At 36.9% G+C, this 20262-nt stretch overlaps 9 protein-coding genes across 14 annotated transcripts in view; 4 read left to right on the top strand and 5 right to left on the bottom strand.

The window, feature by feature from the left end:
* Window positions 1-1277, top strand: part of LOC109537354 (protein spire) — a 7860-nt gene extending 6583 nt beyond the window's left edge. For all 3 annotated transcript variants that reach the window (XM_019904023.2, XM_019904024.2, XM_048665233.1), the window contains one exon: window positions 392-1277. In XM_019904023.2, coding sequence (XP_019759582.2) covers window positions 392-526 — 135 coding nt within the window. In that variant the 3' untranslated portion in view covers window positions 527-1277. The remainder of the gene's footprint in view (window positions 1-391) is intronic.
* Window positions 1278-1673: 396 nt separating this feature from the next.
* On the bottom strand, window positions 1674-3535 carry LOC109537362 (translationally-controlled tumor protein homolog). Of its 2 annotated transcripts, XM_019904033.2 has the most exons (4): window positions 3357-3535; window positions 2941-3199; window positions 2044-2080; window positions 1674-1990 (listed from the first exon to the last, which is right to left on the bottom strand). In XM_019904033.2, exons 1-4 carry the CDS (start codon window positions 3382-3384, stop codon window positions 1985-1987), a joined length of 330 nt encoding a protein of 109 aa, XP_019759592.1. In that variant the 5' UTR covers window positions 3385-3535; the 3' UTR covers window positions 1674-1984. The 2 variants fall into 2 exon arrangements, with proteins under 2 accessions (XP_019759592.1, XP_019759591.1); XM_019904032.2 differs by having other exon boundaries at window positions 1674-2080; window positions 3357-3534.
* A 1025-nt stretch (window positions 3536-4560) lies between these two features.
* Window positions 4561-9043, top strand: LOC109537363 (reactive oxygen species modulator 1). Of its 2 annotated transcripts, none has more exons than XM_019904036.2 (3): window positions 4561-4625; window positions 8639-8772; window positions 8832-9043. In XM_019904036.2, exons 2-3 carry the CDS (start codon window positions 8639-8641, stop codon window positions 8938-8940), a joined length of 243 nt encoding a protein of 80 aa, XP_019759595.1. In that variant the 5' UTR covers window positions 4561-4625; the 3' UTR covers window positions 8941-9043. The 2 variants fall into 2 exon arrangements, with proteins under 2 accessions (XP_019759595.1, XP_019759594.1); XM_019904035.2 differs by lacking the exon at window positions 4561-4625 and adding an exon at window positions 8101-8264.
* LOC109537361 (GPALPP motifs-containing protein 1) lies at window positions 5111-7684 on the bottom strand. Its single transcript, XM_019904031.2, has 4 exons — window positions 7624-7684; window positions 5737-6306; window positions 5470-5665; window positions 5111-5411 (listed from the first exon to the last, which is right to left on the bottom strand). Exons 2-4 carry the CDS (start codon window positions 6261-6263, stop codon window positions 5265-5267), a joined length of 870 nt encoding a protein of 289 aa, XP_019759590.2. The 5' UTR covers window positions 6264-6306; window positions 7624-7684; the 3' UTR covers window positions 5111-5264.
* Window positions 6391-7617, bottom strand: LOC109537359 (phosphatidate cytidylyltransferase, mitochondrial). The gene has a single exon (XM_019904030.2). The coding sequence runs from the start codon at window positions 7530-7532 to the stop codon at window positions 6486-6488; it is 1047 nt and encodes a 348-aa protein (XP_019759589.1). The 5' UTR covers window positions 7533-7617; the 3' UTR covers window positions 6391-6485.
* Window positions 9044-9048: 5 nt separating the features above from the next.
* On the bottom strand, window positions 9049-11941 carry LOC109537357 (WD repeat and FYVE domain-containing protein 2). 2 transcript variants are annotated; one of them, XM_019904027.2, is made up of 6 exons: window positions 11680-11941; window positions 10667-11014; window positions 10347-10593; window positions 10124-10287; window positions 9570-9737; window positions 9049-9493 (listed from the first exon to the last, which is right to left on the bottom strand). In XM_019904027.2, the coding sequence occupies exons 1-6, from the start codon at window positions 11835-11837 to the stop codon at window positions 9358-9360; spliced, it is 1221 nt and encodes a 406-aa protein (XP_019759586.1). In that variant the 5' UTR covers window positions 11838-11941; the 3' UTR covers window positions 9049-9357. The 2 variants fall into 2 exon arrangements, with proteins under 2 accessions (XP_019759586.1, XP_019759587.1); XM_019904028.2 differs by lacking the exon at window positions 11680-11941 and adding an exon at window positions 11371-11395.
* Window positions 11942-12229: 288 nt separating this feature from the next.
* On the top strand, window positions 12230-15701 carry LOC109537356 (BRCA2-interacting transcriptional repressor EMSY). The gene is made up of 5 exons (XM_019904026.2): window positions 12230-12529; window positions 13548-13722; window positions 13784-14149; window positions 14205-15193; window positions 15385-15701. Exons 1-5 carry the CDS (start codon window positions 12469-12471, stop codon window positions 15489-15491), a joined length of 1698 nt encoding a protein of 565 aa, XP_019759585.2. The 5' UTR covers window positions 12230-12468; the 3' UTR covers window positions 15492-15701.
* LOC109537358 (hsp90 co-chaperone Cdc37) lies at window positions 15511-17763 on the bottom strand. The gene is made up of 5 exons (XM_019904029.2): window positions 17529-17763; window positions 17141-17428; window positions 16492-16770; window positions 16211-16435; window positions 15511-16148 (listed from the first exon to the last, which is right to left on the bottom strand). Exons 1-5 carry the CDS (start codon window positions 17559-17561, stop codon window positions 15876-15878), a joined length of 1098 nt encoding a protein of 365 aa, XP_019759588.1. The 5' UTR covers window positions 17562-17763; the 3' UTR covers window positions 15511-15875.
* Window positions 17764-17907: 144 nt separating this feature from the next.
* Window positions 17908-20262, top strand: part of LOC109537355 (transcription initiation factor TFIID subunit 6) — a 4437-nt gene continuing 2082 nt past the window's right edge. The window contains exons 1-5 of the mRNA XM_019904025.2: window positions 17908-18557; window positions 18614-18844; window positions 18907-19104; window positions 19165-19344; window positions 19404-19704. Of these exons, the coding sequence (XP_019759584.2) occupies window positions 18315-18557; window positions 18614-18844; window positions 18907-19104; window positions 19165-19344; window positions 19404-19704 (1153 nt within the window). The 5' untranslated portion in view covers window positions 17908-18314. The remainder of the gene's footprint in view (window positions 18558-18613; window positions 18845-18906; window positions 19105-19164; window positions 19345-19403; window positions 19705-20262) is intronic.

The raw sequence follows: 20262 nt of genomic DNA, 5'->3' as shown, positions 1-20262 counted from the left end.
TGTAAAAAACGAGCGTTCTTGCTCATTTTGCTTCCGAGAAACATGCAAAACGGGACGGAAAACATGAAATTTTGCAATAATCTTGCCCAAAACTGTGATAATTTTTCTAATTTCATAGACAACAGAAGACTGTATTTTTTTCAGATAACTCCCTCCCCTGAATTTAAAGCTGGATCCGCCCCTGCATTAATTATAACAAACATCTCGAGCGTTGTAAAATATTTTTTGGATTATAGCGTATGAAGCCAACTATCAGTAATTTTTCATTGAGAATCTCACGCTTTTTTGCGCCTCAATAAGGATCATCCTGTTCGTTTTCAAATATTATAAATGTTTCAACAGCCAATTGTAAAATCAATATTGTAACTAAACCATGTTTTTTTATTCGTAGGGCTCTCAGATGGTAGTTTGCCACGACTGCAAGCTGATGGTATTGCAAATAATTAAATCCGCTCGCACTAATCGCTCAGCTATCAGAAATAAAACGCTACAAAGTTTAACTCTTAATTTATCTCCGGTATTCTAATTAATTGAATGTGATATAGTTCGATTTTATGTGAATATTTCGGTGTTAAGTTTTGGTATTTTTCTATGAAGTAATTACCCAAACCTAATTCCGGAGTATTTTTAGTTTTACTTGTGGTGTAGAATAATTAGATTATTTGATTACAAGTTATTTAAGAAAAGAAATATATCTGAATTAAAAATACTGACCTAAACTAGATAAGTTCACCATTATAAAAATGACCTAGTATTCTAACTTAAGCTAAATATATATTTATTTCGAAAACATTGTCAATAGAATGTAGGTAAAGTATTAAACTTAAATAATATTTCTTCTATTAAACCTCACTTTAAAACGCTTAAATCTATCAAAGACTTTGATTATGTGATAAATTAGATGATTGTATTTCCGTTTCAACCAAATAATGTAGATGATACCAAAGGCACCTTTTGTTACATTCCCTTATTATAGGTTTGAAATATGTAGTACAAATTTTATGGATTTTATTATTTATTATATTATAGTTTATAGAGAAAAGGCAGAGGGTGTAAATTGTTGTGGACCAATCTGTTGTTTCAAACCAGTGACAGTTGCAAACTAAAGTTACACTGTTCGGTGGTCCTTTTCTTACAAAATGTTACGATCTAGATATGTTATTACTCTTCCTCAACAAACAGTTTTGTTTGTTTGATGTTTCAACATATGTTTGCAGGCTAAGTTGTATGTACTATAATTTTATTTATTTACTGATTTATTAGAAGGTGCAAAAATTTGTATTAGTATTATTGCATATAACTCGTGAACTTAACTAAGTGTTTACATAAAGTAAGAAATGCAATCAGTTTTACGACTTTGTTCAAAGGATCGACCATTTCTGGTTACATGGCCTACAATTTTTGTTCAAAAATGTATTTTTAGCAAGTTCATAACACTTTTATCAATTAAAAACGCAGGCATTTCTGATGAATGGGTATGATACTTGAGTACGAGCGCATAATTCATTGGAAAACTTCATCAGAAAATCTGAAAGAAAGCTTGAATGACTCATAAACTGCAAAAAACTACATAGAACCATTCGTTAAGTCAGTGCTTTTAACACCTGTTTACTACTTTCTCTATGGACTTTCATGTACCTACTACTAACTACAGGAAACAATAAAACGCAGCATTTGCTGTAGGAAATCTTTTTATATTACATAAAAAAAGATTGTAAACGATGTTCGTTTATATGCGGACAATAGAAGTCAAGAATATAATAACAAATATCATAATCAATAGCATATTTCGCATTATTTCCTTGAGCTATATCGTTGAGAACAAATATAAATTATTGTTTAAATTAATTAAAATTTCTCTTCATCAAGACCTTGCTTGAAGAACATCATTACGGGCACTGAATCACCGTCGATATCACGATATTCCATAAGCCCTACCAAACCATCAATATCCATTGATTCTCCAGTGAAGAATTGGAGATCTTTAAACCTTGAAAGTATATCTTTCATTGTTTTATTAATGTTATTTTTAAAAATATCTACTTGGTCGGGGGCATCTTGTTCTAATTTAGGAATCAATCTGAAATAAAAAATTAATTTACTAAATGTTCTACTTTCATTAGAAAAATAAATGTCTTATACGCATAATAAGCTATTGCAAAATACAGTATTCATTCCAAAATAGAATAATAACTTCATGATACATAAAACCCACCAGTTTTGAAATACAGGGTGTTAAAGATTTTTTTAAGCAGCTTTTACTTGATGAGAATGTTTTAAATTTTTCTCAATTCATTACACTTAGCAATGTAATAAATCAATAACAATTTAAATATTATTTCGCATGGTTTTGCTCTGAACAGAATATTGACTAATGCTGTCCAGTATTAGTTCATGCTATATTTTGTCTGAAATTGAAACAAATATATTTTTAATCGAGCTCAGATATTTACAGGTTTTAGAACTTACATCTTTTAAAAACTGACTCAATCATCAAATCGAAATTAGTCAACCACAGAAACAAATAATGATTAAACTTACATCATGCAAATGTTCTTTTAACGTTTGTTTAATATTTCTTTGAATATGCTTGAATCTAATACAAATTAACTGCTTGTAAGAGTAAAATTAACGTATTTCAAAAATCAAAAAACCTTCGAACATTCATTTGAGTCAATACAGGGTGTCCCACCGGAAACCGCCGAGATCTATATCTGGCAAACTGTAATTAAGCATTTTGACTAATTCGTCGTGATTCCAAACAAAACACGTTTTTCTTTCTCCGATAACCAAAGGTTAAGAAAATGAACTATCGAACTTAAGCAATGCAATCAGCATTCTCCTCAAGCACACTTAACAAAACTTATTAATTTCCATCAAATTTCAAGTTCATGTACATTTTTTTGACCTAATTGTAAGTAGTATGATCTTTTCACTCACTTTTTCATGTAATCCTTCAGATATAAAGTATAGGACTTCTTGTCAGGGAAAGCATAAGATTCCTGCAGTCTGTGGTTCAAAACAATGTCCACTCCGCTTTCAGCACCCTCCTCGGTCCCTTCATCAGCCTCTTCAGCAGATGGGTTTGCCCCAGCAAGTTGGATTTCGCCGTTCTTACGGGTTACGTGCTTTCCATAAACCTCGTAGATTACGCCATCGACCAACTTGATTTTGTAGGTATCAGAGAACATTTCGTCTCCTAAAATGCCCCAAACAAAATATTTAAGTATTTACTTGGAAGAAAAGTAAATATGTCAACAACTTTTTGGTTAAGTTTAATTTTCACGTTAAACAAATTATTCTAGTAAAAAAACAGGAAACGAAAAGGAGTAATCTAATGTGAGGATAATATTTACCAGTAAATTTGTCTTTGTAGATCCTCATTTTGGACGATGATTTGGATTTTTTCAGATATTCCTACTAGAACCACCGACCACTTTGAAGTGACGTGAAGAAAGAAAGAGTCTGTGGAAAGACCCACAGATTACTCATCATAGAGAAAATGAAGTAAGAGAGGTGGCTGCAGTGTGACCAGATTGGGCTTCTTATCGGAGAAATTTGGGATGGAAATTTTGAGAAAGTCGCCAAGCGACTTTTGGGCGATATCAACATTATCAAACTCACAAGGTGATTTGCACGTTTATATGCACCTTATACTTTTATAAAATATTCAATATTTTATAAAAAATCCAAATATTCAATCTTACAATTAGCAGTGCTAAAGAGTCTTCGATTGAGCATTAATTCCTGCTGACGTTTCCTACGTATATGCTAATAATTTTTGAAAGGGATGTTTTTTTATAGCATTGTATTACAAAATGTGGCTATGCAAACATACGGAATTCTGGTTAACTGGTTAAATGTTAAAACTTGGCACCGTGTTACGCCACAGCAAGCTGACCGTCAAGCATGGAAAGCTTTGGAGGGCAAAACAGGTATCTAGATTATTGGCTAGTTAGAAGCGGGAAATTTAAATTGTAAAAGGTACAAAATACTCTGGGTGCTTCAATCTCGGTGTCTACACATGCTATCTTGGTTATTAATAGCAATAGAAAATGTGCTGTTTACTCATCAGGGTGCTTACAAATTCCGATTGAACGTCGAAGTAGAAATCCCCACCAGAAGTACTTCCATATCAGAGACAAGTACTTGTCAAAAAGTACTCTGTCAAAAAGGGAAAGGTTTGTCACCTCGGCGTAATGTACCATACCGTGATAAAAACCAAGGAAATGGGAAAAAGAAACCGAATAATTAGTAATGAGAAAAAGCGTTTTTCCTATAATTGACCAACGGGGGCTCAGAAAGATTAATATATTTATTTGGATCACGGAATTTGAATCAGCGGTTATTGGCATAACTATAATACTTACTTTGTAATCGGAAACGTGGTCAAAAATTGATTTTAGGTGCTTTTTTGGTATTTTCCAGACCGGAAGTGCGATTTCCGCAAAGAAAATGATAATTTTTGAATCAGTATTTTCTTACGTTGACTGATATTCTGAGATGCCATTTTGACATGCTCTCGAATGTCGCATTAAACCTTCATATTTTCAGTAATAAGAAGCTTTTCAAGATTTTGTTATGTTTACATTGGGTTGAGCCATTCAAGGGAAGAAAACTTCCGGGTAAGTAGCCAAATAATGTACTATACAGTATCGTAGCAAGTTTCATAGATAAAGACGAGTAAAGGCAAGTTTAACTCGCGCCTGGGCACAATACCTTTTTAGCGCGTCCCCGCCCTCATTCGACCCAAAAATTTTTTGTTTTGCGGACCTTTTGGCGCCCCCTTTGTGAGGAGCGCTCGAGGCACGATGCCCCCCTTGCCCACCCCTCGCTACGCCTCTGTACTTGATTGATGATTCATTAATAATTACATGGCAAGTTTCGTAAATGAAATGTTATGGAATTTAATAATTTCATGCAGCTACTTGCGAGAAATATTCATATGTTGATTAACATTTACAAGTTTGGGAAAATTTAGCATTCAATGCTGTTTCAATGAAATTCATTCAATTTCAAAGCAGTTTTTTCACATCTGATGGATATAGTTGTCGAATCCCAAATCGGTTTTAAATTTATCAAGCCACTCAACACTCGCTATAAAATTGCCTTCGGATTAAAGGGATTTTATTGTATTCTACAGTGTGGGCCTTAGTTCTAAGCTTTTAGGAAAATTGGGGAATGTGCGCGTTTCTACAAAAGAACAATTAAGAACTACGTCATTAATAGTTAATCAAATTTTTGTGTCTACAATGTAATGATTTTTACAGATACTTTGCTTTTCCAGCTGAAAATCTATCGTCCAACAGTTGAGCTTTCTTTAAAATCGCCTTTTTTTGTGCGTCATCAAACTTATTGACTTGTAAATCAACCTCCCGGTTAAATGGCTTCCTTTCCGCCACGGCTTCCGTCTGAAACAATTTACCCGAAAAATTAAATTGCTATTAACTACCGAAAGCTATCACTCGCCTTTTCACTTTTCTTGATTTTGTCCTGATGGATATCCACCAAACTCTTTGATTTCCTTTTGTGTTTTTTCGACATTGACTCCAACTCCTTGTCGCGCTTTTCCAACTCTCTCAACTCAGCCTCGGCTTTCAAGTCAATTTTCTTCTCTTTGGATTTTTGCTTGTCTTCCTTGCCCGCAACATCAGTCCAAGATGATCTTGTGAAACAACCATTTAAACCGAATGCTTTACTGACATGAGCTAATCTAATTAAGTAATGACTGGTTACCTATCGGATAAATCTGGAGCTGCACGGTTTCGGAACTGTCTAGGGCCTAATCCAAAATTAGCCGCTTTGGCTTCAGGCAGCTCAGTCATCCACGACTCTCTCACAGGCTCATTTTTCCCCGGTGCCAGTTTCTCGATTTGCATCTGCAGAGCTCGTTCTTCTAATGCTATTTGTGCAGCTGAGTAGCTGAGGTGACCTGCAGGTAGAGGTCCAAACGATTCATCTTCCTCAGCGTCATCCTCCTCCTGAGCCTGTTGCTCTAGTTGCCTCCTTAAATGGGGCGGCAAACTGGGCCCGATGGTTTTTTCAGGATTACTCGGGGGTGGCTCATCAGTTTCTTTAAGTTGCTTCTGAAGTAGATGTGGAGGCAGTTGAGGCCCAAATGTTTGTGGACCAGGGTCTTGAAGTGGATTTGGCTCAGGGTCTGACTTAATGACTGCAGGGGGCAACGAGGGTCCAATCAGTGAGGGTTCTGCTGTCTTGGGCAAAAACTCATCAGGAGTCACAGGTCCAATAAATTCACTCATTTTGCGATCAAACTGAACAGCGGATTATGTCATTTAAAGTAAACTGCAACAAAAAAAACATCGTAAATTGATTCATTGATTAAATCGTGGCAGGATTTTTGTGGCATTCATGAAGTACTCGCAAAAATTGAAACCCTGGGTGCTTTATTCCTAAACTCACATAAATATGTACATAGTAAAACAAACTGTTAGCTAAGCTGCAACTGAAATAGCTTCCCTTAACTAAAACACCATTTTCTTGATTTTCTTGCTACTGTATTTGACGCTTTTAACAATCCCCGCAGTCAAAATGCATTTCAGGCTCTGACTGACTGACGATTTCCATACAATTTCATTGATTCTTTGACTCACAATCGTTCCACAGTCTGGATCGTACGCAATGGCTCGAAGCACATCCTCTGTGTCTTGTCTAAAATTTCCCTTATTCCAGTACCGTGTTAGCAACTTTTGGGGCCATCTGGGTAATTGATTTAAGTGGTGTAGTCGAGCTAAAGGGCTGACGTCTTGAGCGCAATACTTTGAATGGTCAGGGGAAACAAGAATGTCTGTATGATTGTCGGTGAGAACATTATTATCCTTAATCATGGGGAAGTCAATATAATCATGCAGATGCAGCAGGAATGGTTTATATAAACTTCTGAAGTTGGGCATTTGCGCTTTAACTATGTTGTTGACCTTGTTCCTATTTTCGCCGAAGATCATCCTGAAATCGCCCAGGTAACTTAAATTGGAAATCGTGTGGTAAAATTCATATTCGCTAAATGATTCCGGCAATGTTAACAATGCGGCATGCACTGCTGACTGTAGGTTTAACTGCAGCGCAGTCTGCAACTCTGAATCCAGCGGTTTTTTTATTATTTCGACTGGTTTATGCAAACGCCCTGCTAAATACAAATGAGACCATTCCAGCAAGTCAGTTATAATGTCCTCAATAGCCACTACACCGTACTTTACTAAACAATCATCCACATTAACCAATGTATTAAAGTATATTTTTGCACCAATGTTCCTCTGATAACGAGCAATTAGTTCATGCCCGAGATACTTCAGTCCACTGTAATGGGAAGGGTTGATTTGTAAGTTTGCCTGATGCCACGTTACTGGGTCTTTAACAGCAAACACCAAGTCGATCATATTCTCTTTTCCATCATTATTTAACTGCTTTTTCACTCCCGAGCCATACGCAAAACAAAATGTGAAATTCTGAGGAAACTTGGTCATAATCCTTTGATAGATAGGAGGCACTATTGTAATTTTGGCCAGCGACATTTTTATGGCAAATTAGTCGTCTGAATAGAGTTTCTCATTAAACATTAATTTCGATTGCAGATATAAATAAATAACATAACCAATAACTTACCAAGTCAAAAATCTGAACATTTTTGGAATGTTTGTCATTGTCAGTGTGACACACAGGTGACAAATGTATTTATTATTGAAACGGTGGGATTGTTGTCGCATTTAATCTATTGCTTTCTCTATCTGGATCTTATTTGCGAATGAAATGTGCTCGTTATTTCAATAATATTTTAACGGATCGGGACTTAATGTTTCAACTCCATATTAATTTCCGTATTGTTGTAATTAAGAACCCATAAAATCAGGTATTTATTTTAAGACATAATATTAACCGATAAATATTAATATTGTAACTTTAATAATTAACTTGATTGCTCGAATCAGCTTTTCGATATTTTATTTAAAATTAAGCTCTTAGCGGGTTTATTATTGCAAACTTTTTGAAGTTCTAATTATTACTAGTTCTATTATAGGGCAATAGTGCCAATTTTGAATTACCCTGTATATATGCAAAGTAATGTCATACTCGCGAGGAATTTAGATAAAAGAAGTGGTAGAATTTGGTTATGTTAGTGGGAAGTGTAACTTTTGTATAGAGCTTGAAAAAAATTCTTTTTCTATTAGTCTTCAAGTTTGCATGTAATTTGATATATTTTATTTGTTGACCATTTGAACTCAAGCACCCAACATATAAGCGGAAAGGTAAGTGAATGGTTTTGATTAACATGTGCTTACCCCATGGGGAGCTTAGTTCTACGATTTCTGTTGTGTATTTTCTTTGATAATTCTTAATATAATGCCCTAAACTGGCTGAATGCTAAGTCGTTTTCGACCACTTTCCAGTCATTGAAATTCACTTCTTTTCGATAAGAGTACTAATTTATTTAGCTCTCAGCTACCAAAAATGTAAATATTTGTTCCCTTTCTTGCCTGGGCACACTTTTAAAGTACCCACATCGGGCACACAGCCAAATTAATATAAAGTTAAAAGACTTAAATCGGGTAGACATTGGCTAAAGTTTTTTCGTTCAAACTTCTCACTGATCCAAGTACAGTAACAACTTAAAAATTTGTAGATGCCAGCAGTACCAGGAGGTGTTTATTCTCACCAGGGTCCCTCATGTATGGACAAAATGAAAACGGGTTTTTTGCTAGGATTTTGTGTCGGCATCGCTAGCGGAGGCATTTTTGGTGGATTTTCAGCCTTAAGGTTAATTTGACAGCATTTGGAGGTACATAATTTATTTTATTCAATTTTTTTTGGTTTAGGAGCGGCTTGAGAGGGAGAGAGTTGGTGAACACAGTCGGAAAAGTAATGTTGCAAGGCGGTGGATCATTTGGAACATTTTTAGCAATTGGTTCAGGTTTGAGGTGCTAGCGCCTAGAAAGAGACTGAATATTACTAGTCGAGGAATGTAATTAATTCTTGGTGTAGATATTCGGGATGCCTGTTTGATGGAATAAATGTTAGTTAGAAACAACCAAGTAGACTGAAAAAAATTCAATCGAAATATATTTCAACAAGGAAACACAATTTCAAATTGCTTTAACATGTTATAGATAATGGATTTCAATATGGTATCTAAAAAACTAGTTCTTAAATTGCGATTAAACTAAAGATAAATAAAGTTTCGTGCTTTTCGCCTAGATTCTGCACAATGGATAACAATAAAATGTTTTTTAAAAACTATACATTCACAGGCGATACGCAACCTATTCATAACATAAATACATTAATGTAAAAAAAACTTATTTGACAATTAATTTATAAATCACATTTATATTAATTTCGTACTTATAGCAGGGCTGAAATATCCCAGATTTTAATAACTCTATCTTGGCCAACAGTCACCAATTTCTTTGAGGTTTCATCCACATCCATTGATAATATACAGTGTTTAGCATCGTGAAAAGTTGCCAGCGATGGTCTCCTAGCCCACACGAAAAAGTTAGATTAGATGGTATTTGACTTAGTTTAGTTTGGGGTGAAATCAGGATCATACTCACTCTTTGTCTTTGAGAGCATTGTGGCAGGGATCACACACACGTACAGCAAACTCAAAGCCCATTGATGGAATCGACAGTCTACCCTGGGAGCATTTTTCGCATATGGCCTTTCCACAATAACGACAATGATGTTGTCTTATGCCCAGTTGTCTTTGATCCATCATTGCTCTGAAAATACAACACAAATATCTAATAGAGCGCACATGAATCTACGTGCTTGGAGATACCGGATTTTTGCTGCAATCTTAAGTCAATAAGTTTTTTATCAATTGTTTCAAACAGGGTTACGACTTCTGATTCTTATTTTGATATCTCGAACGTAATCTCTTTGACTACTAGCCTATTAGATCTTTAATCTGAGGATGATGGAGGATGAGGAATGACGGTAGTTTTTATATAAGGTTGAAATATTTACTCAAAACTTCGAGCTCTTGTTTACATGTGAACCAACGGCAACTCTGGGAATAATTAAAAAAGAACCGGAGACATTTTCGATAAAAAATTATCTAGTTTTGCAGAAAAACAGAGTATGCATCTTAGCATCATGCACTTACCGTATATTCCAGAAGAAGGGTTTGTTGCAAAGCTGACATAAATCTGACTCTCCCCAAACAGGGGTTTCTTGACGTGGATGAATCATATCCCAAAAGACTATAACTGCATCCTCGCCAGCACTAATCAGTTGCTTCGTCGAGTCAGAGTAGTGCAAGGCTGAAACCTAGGCGGAATAACTTAATTATTATACGGTAATTATTACAAATCAGTTCACTAAATTACCTTACTGTGGTGGCCTCCAAGCTCGTAGGCATTACCCTGTTGTCCTCCAATATCCCATACGATAATATTGTGATCAAAAGAGCCACTGAAGAGCATTTGCCTGGCAACATCCCACGTTAGAGACCTGATCGAACCGCTGTGCCCTTTTAGCGTAGTAATTACACTAGGACCATTGTTATCCAACTTAAGCATGGTAATCTGACCAGAATAATCGCCCACGAACGCATGTTTCGATTGTGCGTCAAATCTACCCAATGAGTTAAGGGCCCAAACTTTCACTGCTAGTCGATTCAGATTTCCTATATGCGACAAAAGGATACTGTAACGAAGTGCACCAGGACTCAGCATTAAACACTCCAATGTTCCGCCCAGTTTGGGTACAATTATACGAGAAGACTTTGTCTCTGCCCACGCTCAGGATCCATTCACAGGTGATGGCAAAGATAATATCCGTAACTCTTGCTTGATGGGCCAAATATTCGCGTACCGGCATCATCCGATTGAAGTCTGACGCTAAAGAAAATTCTGATACGGTTCCATTTTCTTGGCCTATGAACAACTGGCGGGTTTCTACAGTGTAATATACAGATGTGGCTCCACTGGGCATGCACTGGCATATACTGGGCCAGTATTGACCAGAGTCTCTTTTTAACCAGACTCGAACAGTTCTAGCAAAAAACAGAAAGTTTTCACAATGCAGCAAAATTTGTTAACATTTTCAAAAGTTTTTTTCTCTAGAGTAGAGTGTTCGCAAGTGTTCTTCTGAAGAACAGACTACGGACGGAAATAGATTGAGAAACAGCAAGTTCTGTCTGTTTTTCTTCCCAAAAAAAATATGACGAAAATTTCACAATTTTAGCAACAACGGTTTAGAAAATCATACAAAAAAACACTCCCTTCAAGGGGTTCCGATCTCAGTTAGTAAAGCATATTAGAGGTATGTTTGTTTACAAACACTTCCTGTTATTTTAATCTCTACAATCTCCTAAAATATCGCATCCTTGTAATACAGTGGAGATATTACCAGAGGAATCTAGATGCGATTTGTCACATACACAAAATCTGTATATGAAGAAGAGGCTACTTGTTAAGTGCTAAGTAAACTGAATTGCCTATGCAGTCATTAACGTTTTATCAACGCAAACGTTTCCAACAGTATGACCGTGAATATTTGCATCAAAACAATAAATATAAATTAGTCCTGCCAAATATAGATTTTTTAGTGACTTAGTAAACAAATGAGCCTATTAATTTCTTTAATGCTGCTGCGTCAAACACAAATACCGTCTTTGTGAGACTGCAAATGATGATTTCCCAGGGCAAATCGACTTACTTATCATCTGAAACACTGATAACACCATCTTCTCCGGGAATAAGGGCGGCTGCATTAATTTCGTCGCTGCAGCCTTCGAGTTTCGAAAGTAGAACGGGCTTTTTCGTTGTGCAGAATCTATCGTTGGTCTGTGTAGCCGGTTTAATTTCTGCAGCCATTTTCACCTAATTTTGTTTGAACACTTTTGTCAAAACAACTTTTTTTACACTTTTTGATGTGACACTTGCATACAAAAGACAGTTGGGTTAGTGTTGGTTGGGCATTGCTAGTCCACTGTCTATGCGGATCTATAGCAGGCTTGCCGTGGAAAATCATGTTAAATGGGTTATTTTTTTTAATTAAAAAAAAAAGTACGTTTTAATTTTATAGATATTCAGAAATTATGAGGAAATGGCATGGGATTAAGTACTTTATGTGTGGGACCCAATGAGAATTTTTATCCTGTAGGTTTATCTAAATTGATTAATTCAAAAATGGCGTTTTAAACATTATTCGGTTAAAATTCAATAAAAATAAATTGAAACTGAAAAAATCGCTTAAAAAACTATTTTGTCGTCAATCCAAGTGACTTGATGTTGCCAAATCACGTCCTCATGTGTGGCTTTTTACGGGCTTTCAAACGTAGGCTGTTTTAACGGACAAACTGGAGCCACTCCCGAGTTTGTAAATAAATATAAAACTTTTTAATTTGGCAGTATAAATTAAATTTCAAAAGCACTTACTTAAGTTAAGAATGAAATATATAATGTAATTTATATATTAATTTATGTGGAAAGCAGACTACCCAAAATGTGGCCAATGTTGCTTGATATGACCGAAGAGGAGTCCATGCAAAGCTTGAGGCATTTGGGTAATTATTGAAATGCATTCTTATCCACTTAGGGGCTGGCTAGAATTAATCTTCATTAAACTCCGATCATTTCGCTGTGAAACACAATCACATTTGTCAGTGGGATGTTGAGGGCACAGTTCCTTAACCTATGTGAAGGTGCTCACTAATTCCCTCACTTTTTCACATTCATTCAACTCAGATGTGATGCTTTCCAGCAATCGACTAAGATCCTCTGCCTAATAGATTTGAGTACCTGATTAACAGAGCTTTTACAAGCAAACTTTCTTTATGGACCTGTATACAACTCTCTTGCTACATGGCTACTCGACTTAATAGATTTACTGATTTCACATGGGTCTTAAGTTCGTTCAATCTGCATAAGCTTGCGTCTGATTATATTCTAAAGCTGTTCTCAAGTGCTGGGATCTATGTAGAGCACTAGTAATGAGTTACTTTCACCTCAAGTTCAGTCATTCTGTTTTATCATCAATCTCTATAGATTTTCTCTATTCTACCGTGGAAAATTTTCATGGGATGTTGTTGCCTTATATATAAAGTGCCTGGAGGCCTTTGTTTATGTTCACTCAACTTATGTATGTAGTTTTAGTATGCTTGAATCAAATTTTGCGATAGTCTCAATGGAGGTGGGTTTCCGCAAAATTTTCGAAACGGATTGAGCTAAAATTATAAACTCCGGTATTTCTTCACAACTGTTTTTGCGTTAATAATTGCGGATTTGTGTCGGAGGCGTCACTTAAAGGTAATCTACATAAATATTGCCCGAACTCTTTTGTTTGGCATGACACTGGTTATTCAAAAAGTGATTTCAAATTGTCAGTTTTGTTAGTAGCGTAGATACAAGCGCCAAATAACCTCGCTTCATCTCACAGTACAATCAATTGTCGTTCAATATACCAGCATTACCAAGAAATTAAAAAAAAACCTTAAGAGTTGAGCAGAAGAAGAAATCTCTGAGTGACCGTTTTCCATATTAGAACTACATATACCCAAGAAAAATGCAGTAATATTTTTCCAGAACTGGAAGCCTACGCTTCACTAGTTTCAGCTTTAAGGGCTCAGGGCTCCTTAAACCAAGACAAGAGAAAAATATTGAAAGAAACTAGTATCATACTGAATATATCCAACGATAGACACAAGGCCGAAGTGCGAAGAGCTATTAGCGATGAGAAACTCCAAACAATAGCATACCAGTAAGGTCTATTAATCCGTGTTGATTATGCGGATGAAAGCGATTATTATTGCGTTTTGTAGCTCTACTGGTCGTTTAGAGTCGTTTGAAGACTGGGCACAAGAGGGGCGCCGATTGGTGCCCTTATTGCCCAGAACGCCTCCTCAAACCTCCTACTCAGTTGTGGCAGATGATGCTTCCGATGCAGCGGTTCTGAGCAACAAGCAACTGCCACTGCCAGCCCATACCGAACGTAAACGGCCTCTGCCCCAATCTGTTAATGCTGTTAGCAATTCTGCAGAAGCCAATGGAAAGTCTGGGGCGTTTAGAGTCCCAGATATTCCAAAGGATGACGTCAAAAGACGAAAATGCCACAGTGTGGGCGAAACCAGCAGTTTAGCGCAACACTTATTAGGACCAAAACTGACAAAAATTCAGCAGCTATATCGGTAAGTTCTCCAAATCACGAAGTACCGAGCTTAGTAAGTAGCGTTGATATTTCAGACAAGCATCAAAGCCAGCTAAACTCAAATCTAAGGACACTGTTAGTGATATTGAAAACACTGATCTGAACAAATCAAAGTCTACTGGTCCAGAATTGCAACCACCAGCTTCTCTGCGTGTCAATTCACCTAAAAGTAACCTTCAGCAATTTTCCATATCGTACTCCCGGCCGGAGTTAGCTACTATCGAAGAGAAAACTGCAAAAGAAGTTAAACCAATTTGTACTTTACCCCTGAACGAAACACAAGCGCCCGTGTTGAAAAGTCTAACTGTGAAACCGGAGCAGCAGCTTGAATCCTCAAGGAAAAGTCCTGTGGTTGTGGAACAACTTGCCGAACCCGTCAGGCCTGCCATACCTAAAAAGACCATAAGCATAGGCCAGAAAGTGATTGTTGTTTCCAATGCTCAAACAATACCGACTAATAGTATTCTGCAGAAAACGCTATCAGTTCCCATGAACAAACTGACGAAATTCAGCCTGGACAAGTTTAAAATTCTGCCCAACAATCAGTTGCCAGCACGACTATCCACACCAGTCACCAATCACCATATGGTTACTTCAAAGCCTAAAATGGTAACAATTAAGGGCACCGCCAACAAGAAGATGATCCCTTTATCTCAGCTTCACATACTCAATCCCAAAACTAGTCTCAAAGTGATTCCATTTAGTGGAAAAATTGAAGACAACGGTTCGCTGAACAATTCCATCAAGGAGTTGAAATTAAAGCGACCTCCACCTATTCCAGATCATGCTCTCTCTGATTCTTTAGCAACTGGAATTCATGACGTTAACAATGTGGAAATAGTAAAGACTGAAACTTGCACGAATGGCACAGCTGAAAACGGCGCTGCTTTAACTATTGATGAGCTTGAAGCCAATATGGATGATTTCAGGATATCTCGATTAAATTGTGATGATTTAGAGAATATAGAAACTCTTAGTTCGGATAGCGGCGAGATGGGCGAAAGGGACAGCAATGGAGGATCAAGTGAGTTTTTATTTAAGGGTAGTTTATAAAGCTGATTGAAACTGGTGGGTTTTTCGGCCGGTTGCATCTTGAGAGGTGGTTTGCGCGGCACAGCAACCACCTATGAAGATGATTTATTTAATACTCTTTTAAACTGGCCTTAATATAAGTAACCAATCAATTAGTTAAGTCAATCGCCATTTAAATTTTAGATATCGAAACAATCGAAATAGATGACTGCGAATTTCTGGATACGGAACACAACGGTGAGATAATGCAGGAATTCGAAGTTATCCACACAGAGGAAATTCTAGAATAAGCAACATTGAAAAACGCAATACAAATTCAATAAGTTTATGCCATTGTCTTAATATTTTTATAAATTTGTATAGCTTTGTATTTATTTTAAGATCGTAGTTAGTATTTATATGTACATTCATACCGGCATCATTTAAATGGTCATTAGTCCTCGATGGAAAATAATAATGGTAATTGTAGATATCAATTGTAAATATAATATATGTTCGTAGTGAAGGTTTTTAAATTGAAAAATTCCCCTTGTTTTTTTTATTCTCAAAAAACTGATGAGGAGAAGTTTGAAATTTATTAACTCTTTTGAATACACATTTTAATTTATCGGTATCGGTAATCTACGGTTGAGTGACAATAAAGACGAACATAAAAAGAGAAGCTAAAGTAGCATTTAATCCGCGCTTACTTCTTCAGCGATTTCTGCATCGTCCCCCTGATCAGCATCTTTCTTGCTCGCTTCTGGGACCCACAAGCCGGAATCCACGCATCGTTTCATGTGATATTTGGCGTCTTCCTCGTCCATTTTGCTGATAGTCTCCTGCAGCAGTTTAACATCACGGGAATCGAAACACTTTCTCAGTTCTTCTGGCAATTCGTTATATACGTCTTGGGGATCCAACCCACCCGGCCCCAGTCGCTTTTGCTTTTCCTCCTCTTCATATTCCTGAAGATTGGTAGTTATCCGATAAGCGTACAAACATGTGATCAGATTGGATGAATTTATACCTTGATGGCTTCCTCGACTCTCTCCGCTGCACGTTTTCGAATTCTTTCTCGGAATTGGAACAGTTCATCTTCAAAGGATTTTTTGTAGTCCACTTCAGCCACTTGGATTTTCGAGTAAAACGCGTCCACGCACGCTCTTGGATCATAGTCAAGCTGTTTGGCCAATTCCAAAATGTATTGCATACAAATCGTTTGATGGGCAACATGGGACATCAGCTCATGTTTCTGGAAATTATTGCATGCTTAATATCTTCCTAAGAAAATTTGCGCAAATCAAATACCTCTTCCATTTCCAGATTTATGCACCAAATCACTAGATAGTTGGCAGTGTTTTCACAAACTAGATGGTTGTGTTCTTTCAGAAATTGTCTCGAATCTTCATACTTTCTCAGCATGCCATAATGTTTCAGGTCTTTTTCATTCTCCTTGATAAACAGCTTCATTTTCTTTTCCTTTTCTTCTTCTGACAGGTTTTCTTGGGATAGAATTTTCGTTTTTTTGTTTATTACGGTTTTAGCAAACCCTGGCTTGCTGATAGTATCTACATTCCATGGTGTTAACTGCAAGTTGAATTATCGTACTTTTATCGGGAAGTCATACACTTCTTTGGGTAAACGCGCGCGTTCTGGTACGTAAAATGTGCTAGAGCATACACAAGACTAATTAATGAAATTTCTTCTAATAGAAAATAACAGATTTTCAGTGTTTTCAACATCACGATAAAAATAGAATAACGTAGAAGTTAAGTTCACAATCACACAAAGAAAACTTCATAGAGTTTTTCCGCTTAAGTGAGGAAAACGAGGACAAGACGTTCCTGGAAATGTTCCTCTGTGATATACAGGGTGGTGCAATTGGAGTGTAATTTTGAAATTATTTTTTTGCAATATACTCCATGCATATAAGATACCATTCAGACTCCCTTCATACCTTTTCCTTCTTCTCGAATTCTTCCAGTTCATTTTTAATCTTCACTGTTTGAACCTCCAACTCTTTAAACTGCTTCTCTAGATCGGCGACTGAGCCGTTGGATTCCTTGGCTGCTTTGATTTTCTGACTCACTTCCTTAATTTTCATATCGGTTTCGGTTTTCTTTTTGGTCAAAATTTCCCGTTCCTTCTTCAGCTCCTCCATCCGCTCAACTCTGGCCTGATGCCTCCAACGGAACAGCGATGGAGTGTCGATGTTGGGATGAGTTTCATCTTCATCATCCGAGACCTTTAACAAATAGATAGAATAGACGAAGGTGGATATAAATTTATTACAAAATCGAAAAAATTCAAAAGAAGGTGTAGTTGATCAATTATGCGGTTCGTACTTCGATATTTTTCCATTTACTGTAATCAACCATTTTCGGATAATCTTAATAAAGTCTGAAGTACTCAAAGGGCGGCTGAATCTTGATGGCTCACACTTTTATCGCGAAAACCCGAATATTGGGGAAATTTCTGGAAATAACTTTTGTTTATTAACGAAGTACAATGTCAAATGCATCATAGAACAAGGCATAAATGTCAATCCGGTTGATTGACACCAAATTTTGTCAGTGTTGATCAGGGTGGCCAACCTTGCCAAGGCTGAGGACATGGTTGATGACAAAAAAAAATGGTCTTCCCTAGTGGGACACAGGTCTCAATGACATGAAAAGAGCCTTAACACTAGTTAAAAGCAAGATCCCGTGATATTTACACGTACAATTGGCGTACGGTAACGTGTTCGGGATCTACACCGTACAATTGCCCAAATTACTGTACATGTACGGTAATTACCGTACGAATGGCTACCATCGTGTTGATACTGATAACCTCTGTGATCTGTGTCTGTGAACGTTGTACTTGTCAATTACTTGTCTTCATCTATGGTAAAAGTAAGGTTAAGTGCAAAAAGTGTTGATTGTTGTGGGCGCATTTATTATTTCTGTTTTCTTGATAATTATATTGTTTTCAATTACACTGACCGCACTGAAACCTATGAAATTTTAGCCTCAATGGCTAACAACCATTAAATACCGGAATAACATTTAACTCAGCTTAGTGGAGCGTGCAGTCTTTCATGGAGCTTTGAGAGGCTCTAGTGGGTAAAGAGTGTGTTTTCCTGATACGAAATGGCTAAAATGAACGAAAGTGATCTCTACGGAACAAACTTATCCATCGAGTCAATGAAAGTGGTCGCTGAAAGCATTGGAATTGGCAATTTGCAAGATGAGGCTGCCAAAGAGTTGTCAGAGGACATTTCCTTTCAATTAAAACACATCATACAAGACGCTGCTAAATCTATGAATCACTCGAAAAGAATGAAACTGTTGCAGTCTGATGTTGATTCGGCGTTGAAAGCTCGAAACATCGAGGTACATGCTTGTTTTACACACTACCACAGTGCAGGTCATACAATTTTCCATTTCAGCCTCAATATGGTTTTCACTCCGCTGAACCGTTGCCGTTCAGATTTGCTTCTGGTGGGGGAAGGGAGCTACATTTTATTGAGGAGAAGGAGGTTGACTTGGGGGAACTGCTGAATGGTATCAGTCCAAAAGCCCCGTTAGAAGTTGGTCTCAGATCCCATTGGTTGTGCATTGATGGAATTCAACCAACCATCCCAGAAAATCCTCCTCCCGTTGCTAAAACGATTCAGAAGGTTGATTTGAAGGCTATTTTGCACATTTCTTTTACTGAAACAATTTTGCTTGTAATCTCTAGTTGGAATCAGTTGATCCGATTAACAAGAAGCCACTGAAGGAGTCAGCAGGCAAACCGAGTACAGGCAAGCAGAAGCTGAAAAATGTGGAAACTGTTCAAATCAAACAGCTTGCTACTCATGAACTATCAGTTGAACAGCAGCTTTACTACAAGGAAATCACTGAGGCGTGCGTTGGATCAGATGAAGCTAAACGAGCCGTAGGAAACACAATATTCCGATTATTAGACAACAAAATTGACTTTTTTTGTTGTATTTAGGAAGCCCTGCAAAGCTTGTCGACGGACCCTGGGCTGCATGAAATGTTGCCGAGAATGTGCACTTTTATCATCGAAGGAGTTCGGGTTAATGTGGTTCAAAACAATTTGGCCCTCTTGATTTACCTGATGCGTATGGTTAAGGCGCTGCTGGACAACCAGTCGTTGTACTTAGAGAAATATGTAAGCTCTGCAAACGCCAAGCAACTATTTCGCATTTACTGTTTGCGCAACATTTTCAGCTGCATGAGCTAATTCCTTCGGTCTCCACATGCATTGTTTCAAAGCAACTGTGCATGCGACCTGAACTGGATAATCACTGGGCGCTGCGGGACTTTGCTTCCCGACTAATGTCGCAGATTTGCAAAAATTTCAACACCAGCACCAACAATATTCAGACGAGGATAACCAGAATGTTTACCAATGCGTTGCAGCAGGGTGAAAAAATACCCCTATCATCGTTGTATGGGGCGCTTCAAGGATTATCTGAGTTGGGTACGGAAGTGACCCGAATTTTCATTTTGCCTAAAATTCGCAGCTTTGGTAAGTTGCAACACAATTTTTATATATTTTTTTTTATAAACTTCTTTTTGGGTATTTCGCCTCAAAAATTTTTGTTGCGTTTTTCTGCTATCGTTATCAAAAGAACCTAAATGAACCTAAAAAAGAGTGTTAAGAAATTGTGTAACAATAGTAGGATAATACAGTATATGAAAATTCGTCTGTGCAAATTGTCAGTTATGTGACTTTGACTTAATCTCATTGTTTAAATTAGTAAAGGTAATGTTAATTAATAATTTTGGTGTAAATTTAATTTGGGCGTATGTTTCTCCGGTCTACTTCAGATTTTAGCATAGGCAACCATGTATGACTTAAATTAAATGAACATAAAGCAAGACAATTATTTTGATTTAGTAAAATTAGTGCGCTTTCTTTAATTTTACGTTTTTTGTGGATTGTTCTTTTGTTAAAATTGTGGAATTATTCCATTGAATTTTATGGAAATTATCAAATGCATGTTGACAAATGTGTGATTTATCATATTCTCTGTTTTTTATGTATGATTGGTGTTCTTTGAGTCTTTTGTGTAATGGTCTTGAG

This window comes from Dendroctonus ponderosae, unplaced genomic scaffold (genome assembly GCF_020466585.1).
Source record: "Dendroctonus ponderosae isolate FM_Combo_2020 unplaced genomic scaffold, Dpon_F_20191213v2 Dpon_F_20191213_3, whole genome shotgun sequence".
Classification (NCBI taxonomy): domain Eukaryota; kingdom Metazoa; phylum Arthropoda; class Insecta; order Coleoptera; family Curculionidae; genus Dendroctonus; species Dendroctonus ponderosae.
The sequence above is the reverse complement of the archived record's forward strand: the minus strand, read 5'-3'. Positions and strand labels throughout refer to the sequence as shown.

Coding starts and splice junctions, on each gene's coding strand:
- LOC109537362 (XM_019904032.2), bottom strand. CDS start 3,384: ATGAGGATCTACAAAGACAAATTTACTG. Junction 3,200..3,356: donor CTACAAAGACAAATTTACTG/GTAAATATTATC, acceptor GGGGCATTTTAG/GAGACGAAATGTTCTCTGAT. Junction 2,081..2,940: donor CTGAAGGATTACATGAAAAA/GTGAGTGAAAAG, acceptor TTTTTATTTCAG/ATTGATTCCTAAATTAGAAC.
- LOC109537361 (XM_019904031.2), bottom strand. CDS start 6,263: ATGAGTGAATTTATTGGACCTGTGACTCCTGATGAGTTTTTGCCCAAG. Junction 5,666..5,736: donor GCTCCAGATTTATCCGATAG/GTAACCAGTCAT, acceptor TTGTTTCACAAG/ATCATCTTGGACTGATGTTG. Junction 5,412..5,469: donor AAATCAAGAAAAGTGAAAAG/GCGAGTGATAGC, acceptor AAATTGTTTCAG/ACGGAAGCCGTGGCGGAAAG.
- LOC109537359 (XM_019904030.2), bottom strand. CDS start 7,532: ATGTCGCTGGCCAAAATTACAATAGTGCCTCCTATCTATCAAAGGATT.
- LOC109537363 (XM_019904036.2), top strand. CDS start 8,639: ATGCCAGCAGTACCAGGAGGTGTTTATTCTCACCAGGGTCCCTCATGT. Junction 8,773..8,831: donor GGTGGATTTTCAGCCTTAAG/GTTAATTTGACA, acceptor TTTTTGGTTTAG/GAGCGGCTTGAGAGGGAGAG.
- LOC109537357 (XM_019904027.2), bottom strand. CDS start 11,837: ATGGCTGCAGAAATTAAACCGGCTACACAGACCAACGATAGATTCTGC. Junction 9,738..10,123: donor CCCTTCTTCTGGAATATACG/GTAAGTGCATGA, acceptor TTGTATTTTCAG/AGCAATGATGGATCAAAGAC. Junction 9,494..9,569: donor AATGCTCTCAAAGACAAAGA/GTGAGTATGATC, acceptor CGTGTGGGCTAG/GAGACCATCGCTGGCAACTT.
- LOC109537356 (XM_019904026.2), top strand. CDS start 12,469: ATGTGGCCAATGTTGCTTGATATGACCGAAGAGGAGTCCATGCAAAGC. Junction 14,150..14,204: donor AAAATTCAGCAGCTATATCG/GTAAGTTCTCCA, acceptor TTGATATTTCAG/ACAAGCATCAAAGCCAGCTA. Junction 15,194..15,384: donor GGACAGCAATGGAGGATCAA/GTGAGTTTTTAT, acceptor TTTAAATTTTAG/ATATCGAAACAATCGAAATA.
- LOC109537358 (XM_019904029.2), bottom strand. CDS start 17,561: ATGGTTGATTACAGTAAATGGAAAAATATCGAA. Junction 16,771..17,140: donor AATTCGAGAAGAAGGAAAAG/GTATGAAGGGAG, acceptor TTCAACTTGCAG/TTAACACCATGGAATGTAGA. Junction 16,436..16,491: donor TAAATCTGGAAATGGAAGAG/GTATTTGATTTG, acceptor AATAATTTCCAG/AAACATGAGCTGATGTCCCA.